General features: G+C 39.6%; 1 protein-coding gene across 1 annotated transcript; it reads right to left on the reverse strand.

Moving 5' to 3' along the window:
* On the reverse strand, window positions 2,736–4,244 carry LOC107634464 (ornithine decarboxylase-like). The gene has a single exon (XM_016337953.2). The coding sequence runs from the start codon at window positions 4,148–4,150 to the stop codon at window positions 2,879–2,881; it is 1,272 nt and encodes a 423-aa protein (XP_016193439.1). The 5' UTR covers window positions 4,151–4,244; the 3' UTR covers window positions 2,736–2,878.

Genomic DNA, 14,552 nt, shown 5'->3' on the forward strand with positions numbered 1-14,552 from the left:
TCAAAATACTAAAATTATAATTTAAATAATAATATATAATTTAAAATTTAATTTTTTATATTTTATATTTTAAAACTTTGACAATATAATCAAAATGTCTTTTTTTTAATTGATGTCATTAAATAATTATTTGAAACTCAACTTTCATACAATTAGCTCTTGATGATATTTATAATTGAAAAAGTTCATTCAATTAGTATAGTTGTTATGAAAAAATTAAAGATAATTTTAAAAGAAGAAACACAAATGGATAGATAATATTCTTTCGAGTCGATTTCTAAAAAAGAACACCAATCTTATTTAAATTTAAAATTGATCATTATAATGGACATCTAATATAAGTTCTCAAATTAACTATATCAAGTGTCGAAAGTTGAATAAAAAATTATTGTCAAATTTAATAATTTAGTTGGAACAAATAAATATTATTATTATATACTACTCAATAAAATTTCAAATGGTAGGAAAATCCGTCCCCAGTTGCAACCATGCCAATATCATATCATAAAATATTATCTTTCTCAAAGCCAAGACAAAACGAGTTGAAACTAATAAATAAAAATTTGTCATGATATCTCATGTTATATAAAATTTTATTCTTTAATTTGACGAAAATTATTGTTGGCCATTGGTAAGGAATGGTGATGTTTTTTCAAATTAAATTTGACAATGATATTCATTCAGATGCATTAACAAATCTAAAGTGCTATGCTCCAAGAATGTTTCAGCAACAAGAAAAGAGATTTTTACTGGAGTCGATCTCCTCCATCAGATTCGTCCAGAACTTGGGCAAGTATTTAGGGGTGAACCTTAGTCACTCTCGGGTGACACGCGCAACTTTCAACGATGTTTTGGACAAGAATCGGAAAAGGCTAGCCAGCTGAAAATGGAGATTGCTTAATAAGGCAGGCAGACTCTGTTTGCTCAACTCAGTAGTGACTGCGATTCCTACTTATCGCATGCAAGTATCTCTCTTCCCTAAAGGGGTAACTAATAAGATAGAATCCATGGTGCGAAACTTTCTATGGACGGGTCAAGCTGATGGTAGAGGCCTGAATCTAGTTAATTGGAAAGTGTTGGTCACTCCTAAGAAGTTTGGAGGTCTGGGAATTAGAGATCCTTTTTGTGCCAATATTGCTCTTCTTGAAAAAATAGTTTGGCAACTTTTTCACCATCCCGACAAGCTATGGGTTCAACTGTTGACAGAGAAATACCATTCCTCTAAGGATGATTGTTTTAGTCGGTCTCGAGGAAGGGGATCTTATGTTTGGAAGAGTATATGTCGAGCTTCGGATATCCTGAAGGAAGGTTTTAGTTGGTGCATTGGGGATTTGGAACAGAACTTTTGGTTTTCTAAATAGAGAAGAGTGGGGCGACTATGTTAGGAGATGAATTATGTTCACATTTCTGATTCGGATCTCAGGATCTTTGACCTTTGGTCATCTGGACAGTGGAACCTTGAGAATATCTATTCTCCTCTGAATCAGTCTCTGCAGAGCAACATTAACTCTTACAACCCAGATGTTCAAGCTGGTTCAGAGGTCGGTTGGTGTTGGACTGGTGCGGCCTCAAAGGTTTATGATGCTCATAGTGGTTATTTGTGGCTCAGTAAGAAGATGTTTAGTTGGGAGGATAGGGGTAATTGGCTTTGGCTTTGGCGTCAACATGTTCCGGAAAAGCACAAATTTTTGGCCTGGCTATGTCTTTGGGAGGCTCTTCCTACTGCTGCATTTCGTTTTAGGAGGGGCATTTCGCACACAGATAGCTGTCCACGATGTTTCTCAAGTCAGGAATCGATTTTACATTGTATTCGGGATTGTCCAAAAGCCCAACTTGTTTGGCAAGCTTTAGGGATCTCTGATCAAGTAGTGGATTTGATGAGTTGGTTCTTACATAATAGCAAACAACGCCCCTTTAGATTCTTTTCCGGTCTCTGGTGGATTTGGTGTTCGAGAAATAACGAGATCTTTCATCCTCACGAGTATTGGACTACAGACAAGGTGATTGGTATGGCTTTGTCCTTAGAAAAGGAGCTTCGAAATATTTTTGAGTTGCAACAACTATCTATCCCCTCAATCATTAATGGCTCTTGGATCCCCCCCTCAGTGGGTACCTTTAAGATTAATTGTGATGCTAGCTATCCTGGCAGTGGTGCTCGAGTTGGTTTTGCTTGTGTTAGCAGAGATTGGAAGGGAAGGTGGCAACGAGGCTGTCTGGGAACAATTGAGAGTCGTAGCATTTTGCAAGGAGAGTTGTTTGCTATTTGGAGACGCTTTCTTTTAGCATGGGACTCGGGACAAAGAGACATTATATGTGAGACAGACTGTGTGGAGGCTTTTACTATTGTCAATAATTTACAAGATTGTTCTGGGTTTATTGATCCTTTGGTGTTAAAAATCCGAGATATCATGTTTTGGAAATGGCGTGCTGATCTTCGGTTGCTCTTAAGAGACATCATGGCAAAGACTGCAATGAGGACTATTTCTCCCCAAGTGGAGCTTCCATTGTCTTGGAAGGAATTTGAGAGTAGTATTCAGCGGGACTACCTTTCTTAAACAGTTTCTTATTTTTTTTTCTTTCTTAGTTTTTGTTTATTTTGTTTTAAGCCACCAAAAAAAAAAAATGCAATGTTGTACTATTATCAATTTTAATTTCTTACTCACAACATTGGACATCAAATTAAAAAGAAAGATAAAAAAACAAAAAGAAAAAAAAAACACACACACACACAGAGATATGCAAATTGAGATTGAGAACCTCACGCTACTACTTTTGATGTAGACGTATAATTCAAAATAAGTACAAAATATAGATCTTGTTGTAGCCTATCAAGTTAATCTAAGCCAGATGGATGAGAACTCATAACTAAGTCTTTTCCCTAGGCTATAGGAGTTGAATATACAAGGTAGGTAGTGATGGCTGAAGCACTAAACCCATTGAAATTGCTCCCTGCAGCGGTGGTATAAGCACCCATGTTAGGGAACACAAGCCAGTCATTCGCATGCAGCTCAGGAAGCTGCGTGTTCCTCAGCACCGTATCAAGCGAATCACATGTGGGCCCAAACACAGTAGACGAGAATGTTTTCGAGTCTTTAAAGCACATGGGAACCATATTCTCACCGCACATGACCAGAGGCCTGCACGTGACGGTTGCAAAGTCAAACATTATGCAGTTAAAACTCCCGTAAATCCCATCGCTAATCCAATACTCCCTCAACTCTCCCCTCACGCGCTTCCCAATGACCTTTGTCGCGAACGTAAAAGCCGTTTCTGCAAAGTAACGGCCTGGTTCTCCAATTACCGTTATGCCCTCTTCGTTTCCAAAGTTGGATTCAAGAGCTTTGTTCACGTGCATTGCAGCTGCATCGAACCCTGGGCCAGACGTGAAGCCGCCACCGATATCCAGCACGTGCATTTTAGCCATGCCTAATTGAGAAGCCATTTCAAAAACTCCTTTAGCGGCAGCGATGGCGCCGTGGTAGGCTCTCGAATCGGCGTCTCCACTACCGATGTGGAAGGAAACTCCGATGACCTTCAAGCCTGCATCGTTTGCGGTTTGGAGGAGCGTCGGGACTTCCTCCGGTAGTGCGCCATATTTGCGACCTAATGCGCATCGCGCACCACCATCTTCTGGAGGTTTTATGCGGAGGAGAAGCTCGCATTCAGGGTGCCATTTTCGGATCTTTTCAACCTCATATTCTGAATCAAAGGTTGTTACGTTGACACCGACGCTAGCGGCGTACTTAATGTGCGACTCCGATTTGCATGGATTAGCGTAGATGATGCAATTCGGCGAGACGCCGAGGGACAAAACTGCTTCGATCTCTGATTTGCTGGCGCAATCGAAACTCGAACCCATCGCTGCTAATGATCCAAGCAAGGATGGGTCAGGGTTGCACTTTACCGCATAGAACGGTTGAACCATTGGAAGCATCGTGTGCCACTTGTCCATGAGGTCCATAACTACCCCTAAATCGAGAACCATGAACGGCGATTCCGTTTCTTGTTTGTCATGAATCACAGATTGAATGTAACCAAAGATTCCATCGCCTTCCGAGGACAATGAAGTTACTGGTTTGCCCTTAACGCCTGACGCAGTAAGAACGGGGTTGAGGCTCAAAGAATAGGGCTGGGCAACAAGTGTAGGCATTTTTAGCCTCCCTTTGTAGCCTTACCCCTTAATATTGTAAAGAATGACCACAATATATGTGCGATTTAACTTGAGACGTTGAAGAACATAATGATCTAGCCATATTTATATACATAGTTAGAGCCTAGCTAGCTATAGGCTAAAATTAAATGGAGGTGCATGTGATGCTTCCGTCAGAACCACGAGAAAGTAGTGCTAATTATTTTGTAGTTTAATAATCACCCTCTTATTAATAATTAGCATATTCATATAGCATATTATTATCCCCCTTGTAAACACAAATATTTTAAGAATTAATCAAATATATTGATGGATGTAACCAGCGGAAGCGAACTTCTTTCTCTAAGGTTCTGTTTTTTAAACATGTATCTAAAGGTGCCCGTGGCTTAAAGAAAATACAAAACAGAAACGACTTTTTGGACAAATAAATTAGGAAGAAACATTATTTTAGCCAATAATTGTTGGGCTTTTAAATCCCAAAAACCATTTAAATTATTTTTTACGGTAAAGTCCAACTAAATGGTCTAGTTGTTCATTGGTCCAAAAAAGCATTCCCTAAACAAAAGTGTCATGCATTTCGTCTTTTTCTTTTGTTGTTATAACATTTATTATTTTTTTTCTTTTGGCTACTACTTTTTTTTCTATTGCTTCTTCTTCTTTCTTTTTCTTTATTTAATTTTCTTTTTTTTCTTCATCTTTTCTATTTTATATTTTTATTAGTTTTTTCTCTTTTATTCTTTGTTTTTACAAAGAGAAACAAAAGAAACTAAGAGAAATAGAGGAGGAGGAGGGGGAAAGATACAAAAATCTTATGTTATAATTTGTAAATAATTGTAAATTTTCTTTCAAAGTTTCTATGTTTATTGCTAAATAGGAAAAACAAAAAAATAAAAGAAAAAGTTGCAAAATTCTAAAAAAATTGAAATTTATGAAACTGGAAACATAAATTTATGAGATTGAACATAAAATAACTACATAAACAAAATATAAAAGGAAAAACAAAAAATAAAATTGCACCTCATTGTTGTAGCATTTTCCAAAATCTTTACTATATTTTCATTCCATAGCTATTTTTCTTTAGTTGATTTTTCTACTGTTTACTTGAATTTATTATTTGTACATCTCTGTTCTTATTATGCTCAACCCATTTTTCTGATATCTTCTTTAACAAAATGCCACTATTCTTATCATTTCTTCCCTCTTATTCATTTTTGTATTTATTTTTTCGAAAAATATCTTTATTTAAAAAATCCTTTTTTTTTTTCTTTTGAAAATTTTTTCGTATTCTTCTTTTAATAACAGTAGCACTACATGTTTGTTTTGGTTTAGGAAAACAGTGCAAAGCAACCCCTCTTCTAGTTAACTGTACTGGATGACTCCGGTACGGGTAGTGAGATGGATTGGAGACCTGCGGGTCAGAACGGTGGCCAGATTGTCTGACTTGGAGCAATGGGGGGTGGTACTGGTGCACGAAATTGTGATGTCCAGGCTCAAACAATCCCTGGCAACGTGAGCAACTTGGTACGCGCAATCGTGATTACACTTTGATTATGTAAAATTCATGGCTCTTTCTTTCACTAGAGTTTACATGAGTAAGTAATTGATGCATAAATCCACTTCCGGGGCCCACTTGGTGTGTGCTTGGGCTGGGCTTGAGTGTTGCACGTGTAGAGGTCCTTATTGGAGTTGAACGCCAGTTTTTGTGCCAGTTTGGGCGTTCAACTCTGGTTTTGGCTCATTTTCTGGCGCTGGACGCCAGATTTGGATAGAAAGCTGGCGTTGAACGCCAGTTTACGTCGTCTATTCTTGGCCAAAGTATGAACTATTATATATTTCTGGAAAGCCCTGGATGTCTACTTTCCAACGCAATTGGAAGCACGCCATTTCGAGTTCTGTAGCTCCAGAAAATCCACTTTGAGTGCAGGAAGGTCAGAATCCAACAACATCAGCAGTCCTTCTTCAACCTCTGAATCTGATTTCTGCTCAAGTCCCTCAATTTCAGCCAGAAAATACCTGAAATCACAGAAAAATACACAAACTCATAGTAAAGTCCAGAAATGTGAATTTAACATAAAAACTAATGAAAACATCCCTAAAAGTAACTAGATCCTACTAAAAACATACTAAAAACAATGCCAAAAAGCGTATAAATTATCCGCTCATCAGAACACCAAACTTAAATTGTTGCTTGTCCCCAAGCAACTGAAAATCAAATAGGATAAAAAGAAGAGAATATACTATAAATTCCAAACTATCAATGAAACATAGCTCCAATCATATGAGCGGGACTTATAGCTTTTTGCCTCTTGAATAGTTTTGGCATCTCACTTTATCCATTGAGGTTCAGAATGATTGGCATCTATAGGAACTTCAGATTTCGAATAGTGTTATTGACTCTCCTAGTTCAGTATGATGATTCTTGAACACAGCTTCTTTATGAGTCTTGGCCGTGGCCCTAAGCACTTTGTTTTCCAGTATTACCACCGGATACATAAATGCCACAGACACATAATTGGGTGAACCTTTTCAGATTGTGACTCAGCTTTGCTAAAGTCCCCAATTAGAGGTGTCCAGGGTTCTTAAGCACACTCTTTTTTTGCTTTGGACCTTGACTTTAACCGCTCAGTCTCAAGTTTTCACTTGACACCTACACGCCACAAGCACATGGTTAGGGACAGCTTGGTTTAGCCGCTTAGACTAGGTTTTTATTCCTTTAGGCCCTCCTATCCACTGATGCTCAAAGCCTTGGAGTCCTTTTTATTTGCCCTTGCCTTTTGGTTTTAAGGGTTATTGGCTTTTTCTGCTTGCTTTTTATTTTTCTTTCTATTTTTTTTTCCTATTTTTTCGCCCCTTTTTTTCTTTTTTTTTTTTTCTGCAAGCTTTGTTCTTTGCTGCTTTTTCTTGCTTCAAGAATCATTTTTATGATGCAGTAAAGTCACCAAGCATCTTCCTTACATTATTAATATTTTCGGCTGCCATCTCCTCTTCTTGTTCGAAAATTTCTGAAAGGTTATTTCTGGATTGTTGTATTTTAGCTTCTCTTAATTTTTTCTTCAGAGTCCTTTGAGGTTCCGGATCTGCTTCAACAAGAATATTCTTGTCCTTGCTCCTGCTCATATGACAAAGAAGAGGGCATAGAAAAATAATAATAATAATAAAGATCCTTTATACCACAGTATAGGGATCCCTGTGTGAGTAGAAGAAGAGGGGGAGACAAAGAATGTAATATAATGGAAGGAACACAACTGTGAGGAGGCTAGATATGGTGAAACACTAAAATTCATTCTTAAAAATTCTGAAAAAAATATTTTTGAAAACATTTTTAATTTTTTTCGAAAACAGATGAGAAAAGTTTTGAAATATTTTTGAAAAATTTTTGAAAATAAAACAAAGAGAAAATTACCTAATCTGAGCAACAAGATGAACCGTCAGTTGTCCAAACTCAAACAATCCCCGGCAACGGCGCCAAAAACTTGGTGCACGAAATTATGATGTCCAGGCTCAAACAATCCCTGGCAACGTGAGCAACTTGGTACGCGCAATCGTGATTACACTTTGATTATGTAAAATTCATGACTCTTTCTTTCCCTGGCAATGGCGCCAAGAACATGGTGCCAATACCATGGTTCACAACTTGCGTGATCAATAGTCTCCTAAGATGAATAATGGATTAAAACTGAGACCAAAGATGTCTAATACAATAGTAGAAGGTCCTATTTATAATAAACTAGTCACTAGGGTTTACATGAGTAAGTAATTGATGCATAAATCCACTTCCGGGGCCCACTTGGTGTGTGCTTGGGCTGGGCTTGAGTGTTGCATGTGTAGAGGTCTTTATTGGAGTTGAACGCCAGTTTTTGTGCCAGTTTGGGCGTTCAACTCTGGTTTTGGCTCCTTTTCTGGCGCTAGACGCCAGATTTGGGTAGAAAGCTAGCGTTGAACGCCAGTTTACGTCATCTATTCTTGGCCAAAATATGGACTATTATATATTTCTGGAAAGCCCTGGATGTCTACTTTCCAACGCAATTGAAAGCACGCCATTTCGAGTTCTGTAGCTCCAGAAAATCCACTTTGAGTGCAGGGAGGTCAGAATCCAACAGCATCAGCAGTCCTTCTTCAACCTCTGAATCTGATTTCTGCTCAAGTCCCTCAATTTCAGCCAGAAAATACCTGAAATCACGGAAAAACATACAAACTCATAGTAAAGTCCAGAAATGTGAATTTAACATAAAAACTAATGAAAACATCCCTAAAAGTAACTAGATCCTACTAAAAACATACTAAAAACAATGCCAAAAAGCGTATAAATTATCCGCTCATCAGGTACCTGCAAAGACACTCCGACACTCAAGTTAGAATGGATCAGAGAGGTATAAGGTGTGTAGAGTGAATGGCGTACTTGAGCAGGCCTAGGGCTCTCCTATATATAGGCGATGGTAATTATCATATCTTATCTTATTTGGTTAAGATAAGGGAGGTATTCGAATTTGAATGTTTGTTAAAGAGTCTAGAAGGCCGGTTCAGGCCTTCTAGAAGAGGGAGGCGGGTTAAACCCGGGTAACTGGGTTGGGAGGCCGCTCTAAATGTAGGATCCGTGTGCCAGATCCGTAACAGTTGTCCCTGCAGCAGGAGAGTGAGCAAGGTCGGTCTTCGTCGCTGGAGGTCGTTTGTCTGCCGTCTAGTGGCTTTTATCGGGGTTTCCGGGTCGGTAGGAGGATGCCAGGTCCCGGGTGGTTGGTTCGGGGACTACGCTCGTGGGCAGATGATCTCGGTGCCATGTCGGGGAGGGGGGTTTTCTTGGTTACGCCGGATCGGGTCTTATTTTCGGGCGTCTTATCATATGCCCATTACTCTTCCTGAAGGGGGCTTAGCGTGTTTCAATGTGTCATAATGGCATTAAATGCGAGGTGACATTTTGGTCTTTTTCACTTTGACCTTTACTTTCGAAAGCACTTCAGTAACTGCTTTATTTCTTTTCATTTCCTTCTCTTTGGGTTCGCTTCTCTTCCTCCACCTTTGCTATCAATCGAACCATTTCGTCTTCTGCTTTTGGTGTTCTTGGCTTTCTTTGTCATTCGCGCGCTGGTTTTGTGTTCTGCTTCGACTCGTTTTTAGTTGTATCAGGTTGGTGTCCTTCTTCTTTGTTTTCATTATCTCTGTTTATTTTTACTTTGCTTGCATGCGCTGGGACTGTCACTCTTTCTTCTTTGCTTTTTAGTACTGAGTTTTGGATAGGGCTAGTGGTTTTTATTTTGGGGAGGGTGAGCACCACTTTTTGTAGGTGTAGCTTGTGGTAGATGGGGGGTATTTTTCACTTTCTCTACCGTTTCTCGCCGTGTAGCTTTAGTGGGCTGATGGTGGTGCTCCTCCTGTTTTAAGTATATCTGGCATTAGAAGGAGGGCTGAGGGTGTGGGTGCTCCGATAGCTCTAGCCAGGGGCGTTCCCTCTCTTTATTCCTGTGTGACCAGCGATGTTTGGGGGGTGCTGTCTTGGATGATGGATGCGGATCTTCAGCGGCTCCACCACCAAGGGACAGTATGTGGGGGTGGTGATACCGAGAGTCAATACGAGCTCACCCTCCCCGGGGTCGTTGGGAGGGTTTGTTACTTGAATCTCGGCTCGCCAATCGTCCCGTACTGGATGTAGGACTATGAGTTGATGTTTACTCGACTTGGCGCGCGACTCCCTTTTTTGCCCTTTGTTCAGGCGATGCTGAGCCGGTGTTCCGTGGCGGCGTCTCAGCTTCACCCAAATAGTTGGGCGGTGATATGTACATTTGAGCTCGATGTGAGTATCTGGAGCTTCCGATCTCAGTTAACGTCTTTCTTTTCCTTTTCTTGTGCACTTTGCGAACCAAAGAGGGGAAGCATAAGAAGGGATATATGTTGTTTAAGGCTCAGACCCATCGACATATATTTGGTTTATATGAGGACTGGTGCACGGACATTAACTCCGCACAACTGAACCAGTGGTGCACGAAATCGTGATCGTTCATTCCTTGGTAACGGCGCTGAAAACTTAATACGCACGTTCATAATCTTAGTTCTTTGTCACAACTTCGCACAGCTAACCAGCAAGTGCACTGGGTCGTCCAAGTAATAAACCTTATGTGAGTAAAGGTCGATCCCACGGAGATTGTCGGCTTGAAACAAGCTATGGTCACCTTGTAAATCTCAGTCAGGCGGATTCAAATGGTTATTGAGTTTTAATAATTAAAAGATAAACAAAACGTAAAATAGGATAGAGATACTTATGTAATTCATTGGTGAGAATTTCAGATAAGCGTATGGAGATGCTTTTATTCCTTCTGAACCTCTGCTTTCCTACTGCTTTCATCCAATCCTTCATACTCCTTTCCATGGCAAACTGTATGTTGGGCATCACCGTTGTCAATGGCTACTTCCCGTTCTCTCAGTGAAAATGGTCCAAAATGCGCTGTCACCGCACGGCTAATCATCTGTCGGTTCTCGATCATACTGGAATAAGATTTAGTAATCCTTTTGCGTCTGTCACTACGCCCAGCACTCGTGAGTTTGAAGCTCGTCACAGCCATCCCTTCCCAGATCCTACTCGGAATACCACAGACAAGGTTTAGACTTTCCGGATCTCAAGAATGGCCGCCAATAATTCTAGCCTATACCACGAAGACTCTGATCGTAGATCAGAAGGCTAAGAGATACACATTCAAGCTTGCTTACATGTAGAACGGAAGTGTTTGTTAGGCACGCGTTCATAAGTGAGAATGCTGATGAGCATCACATAATCATCACATTCATCATGTTCTTGTGTGCGAATGAATATCTTAGAGAAGAAATAGGCTTAAATTGAATAGAAAGGCAATAGTACTTTGCATTAATTCATGAGGAACAACAGAGCTCTACACCTTAATCTATGGTGTGTAGAAACTCTACCGTTGAAAATACATAAGTGATGAAGGTCCAGGCATGGCCGAATGGCCAGCCCCCTAAACGTGATCAAAGGATCAAAAGATAATCCAAAGATCTCTAACACAATAGTAAAAAGTTCTATTTATACTAAACTAGTTACTAGGGTTACAGAAATAAGTAAATGATGCAGAAATCCACTTCCGGGCCCACTTGGTGTGTGCTTGGGCTGAGCATTGAAGCTTTCACGTGTAGAGGTCTTCCTTGGAGTTAAACGCCAGTTTGTAACTTGTTTCTGGCGTTTAACTCTGCTTTGCAACCTGTTTCTGGCGTTTAACGCCAGAATAGGGCAGAAAGCTGGCGTTGAACGCCAGTTTGCGTCATCCAAACTCGGGCAAAGTATGGACTATTATATATTTCTGGAAAGTACTGGATGTCTACTTTCCAACGCAATTAAGAGCGTGCCATTTGGACTCCTATAGCTACAGAAAATCTACTTTGAGTGTAGAGACGTCAGAATCCAACAGCATCTGCAGTCCTTCTTCAGCCTCTGAATCTAATTTTTGCTCAAGTCCCTCAATTTCAGCCAGAAATTACCTGAAGTCACAGAAAAACACACAAACTCATAGTAAAGTAGAGAAATGTGATTTTTATTTAAAAACTAATAAAAATATACTAAAAACTAACTAAATCATACTAAAAACTATATAAAAACAATGCCAAAAAGCGTATAAATTATCTGCTCATCACAACACCAAACTTAAATTGTTGCTTGTCCCCAAGCAACTGAAAATCAAATAGGATAAAAAGAAGATAATATACTATAAATCCCAAAATATCAATGAAACTTAGCTCCAATCAGATGAGCGGGACTAGTAGTTTTTTGCCTCTGAACATTTTTGGCATCTCACTTCATCCTTTGAAGTTCATAATGATTGGCATCCATAGGAACTTAGAATTCAGATAGTGTCATTGATTCTCCTAGTTCAGTATGTTGATTCTTGAACACAGCTACTTTATGAGTCTTGGTCGTGGCCCTAAGCACTTTATTTTCCAGTATTACCACCAGATACATAAATGCCACAGACACATAATTGGGTGAACCTTTTCAGATTGTGACTCAGCTTTGCTAAAGTCCCCAATTAGAGGTGTCCAGTGTTCTTAAGCACACTCTATTTTTGCTTTGGACCTCGACTTTAACCGCTCAGTCTCAAGCTTTTCACTTGACACCTTCACGCCACAAGCACATGGTTAAGGACAGCTTGGTTTAGCCGCTTAGGCCAGGATTTTATTCCTTTGGGCCCTCCTACCCACTGATGCTCAAAGCCTTGGATCCTTTTTATTACACTTGCCTTTTGGTTTTAAGGGCTATTGACTTTTTCTGCTTGCTTCTTTTTTTTCTTTTTCTTTCTTTTCTCTTTTTTTTCGCCTTCTTTTTCTTGTTTTTTTTCGTAAGCTTTTCTCTATTCACTGCTTTTTCTTGCTTCAAGAATCAATTTTATGATTTTTTAGATTATCAATAACATTTCTCTTTTTTCATTATTCTTTCAAGAGCCAACATATTTAACATTCATAAATAACAATATCAAAAGACATATGTACTGTTCAAGCATTCATTCAGAAAACAAAAAGTATTGTCGCCACATCAAAATAATTAAACTAATTTTAAGGATGAATTTGAAACCATGTACTTCTTGTTCTTTTGTTTTTAGAACAGTTTTCATTTAAGAGAGGTGATGGATTCATAGGACATCCATAGCTTTAAGACATAGACACTTAAACACTAATGATCATGTAATAAAGACACAAACATAAATAAAACATAAAGCATAATAAACGAAAAACAGAAGAATAAGAACAAGGAGATTAAGGAACGGGTCCACCTTAGTGAGGGTGGCGTCTTCTTCCAATGGTGTTCTTGAGCTCCTTTATGTCTCTTCCTTGTCTTTGTTGCTCCTCCCTCATAGCTCTTTGATCTTCTCTAATCTCATGGAGAATGATGGAGTGCTCTTGGTGTTCCATCCTTAGTTGTCCCATGTTGGAACTTAATTCTCCTAGGGAGGTGTTGATTTGTTCCCAATAGTTTTGTGGAAGAAAGTGCATCCCTTGAGGCATCTCAGGGATTTCATGGTGAGGAATTTCCTCATGCTCTTGTTGAAGTCCATGATCTCTTGTTTGCTCCATCCTTTTCTTAGTGATGGGCTTGTCCTCATCAATGAGGATATCTCCCTCTATGTCAATTCCAGCCGAATTGCAGAGGTGGCAGATGAGGTGAGGAAAGGCTAACCTTGCCAAAGTGGAGGACTTGTCAGCCACCTTGTAGACCGAACCATGGTAAGCCAATTCTTTGGATTCGGGTTTACACTTTGATCATGGTTCCTAGTGATCCATGTGTTTGCATATAAATCTTGAACCATTAAGATCCCGACTTGTTGAATAGGATTAGAGAGAAATTCCCATCCTCTTCTTCTAATCTCTTGTCAGATCTCCGGATATTCGCTCTTTTTGAGCTTAAAAGGGACCTCAGGGATCATCTTTTTCTTGGCCACAACTTCATAGGAGTGGTCTTGATGGACCTTAGAGATGAATCTCTCCATCTCCCAAAACTCAAAGGTGGAAGCAATTGCCTTCCCTTTCCTCTTTCTTGAAGTTTCTCTGGCCTTAGGTGCCATTGATGGTTATGGAAAAATAAAAAGTAATGCTTTTACCATAACAAACTTAAAAGGTTTGCTCGTCCCTGAGCAAAAGAAGAAAGAAAGTAGTAGAAGAAGAAGAAAACGGAGGAGATGGAGGGAGAAGGTGTATTCGGCCAAGGGGGAGAAGTGATGGTTGTGATGTGTGAAAATGGAGTAGTGTTGAGGGGTTTATATAGGGGTGGGGTGGGTTGTAGGATTTGGCTATTAGGGTTGGGTTTGGGAGGGAAAATAATTTGAATTTTGGATGTAGGTGGGGTTTATGGGGAAGAGTGGATGGATGTGAGTGGTTAAGGGTATTTGGGGAAGAGGTATTGAGGTGATTGGTGAAGGGTATTTGGGGAAAAGAGTTATGAAAATGTGTGAAGAGGAGAGAAGAAGAGGTTGGGTAGGTGGGGATCCTGTGGGGTCCATAGATCCAGAGGGGTCAAGGACGTAGCATCCCTACTCCTATTAGGCATATAAACGCCTTTGCAGTGCAATCCTGGCGTTTAACGCCAGACTGCTGCCTGTTTTTGGCGTTAAATACCCAAATGTAGCCTGTTTCTGGCGTTTAACGCTAGGTTGATGCTTGTTTCTGGCGTTAAACGTCAGCTTGGTGCTTGGTTCTGGCGTTAAACGCCAGACATATGCTTGTTTCTGGCGTTTAAATGCCAGAATGCTCTTCCTCCAGGGTGTGCTATTTTTTTATGCTGTTTTTCATTCTGTTTTCGATTTTTCAGTAGCTTTTGTGACTCCACATGATCATCAACCTAAAAAAAATAAAATAACAATAGAAAATAAATAAATATAATTAATAACATTGGGTTGCCTCCCAACAAGCG

This window comes from Arachis ipaensis, chromosome B03 (genome assembly GCF_000816755.2).
Source record: "Arachis ipaensis cultivar K30076 chromosome B03, Araip1.1, whole genome shotgun sequence".
Taxonomy (NCBI): domain Eukaryota; kingdom Viridiplantae; phylum Streptophyta; class Magnoliopsida; order Fabales; family Fabaceae; genus Arachis; species Arachis ipaensis.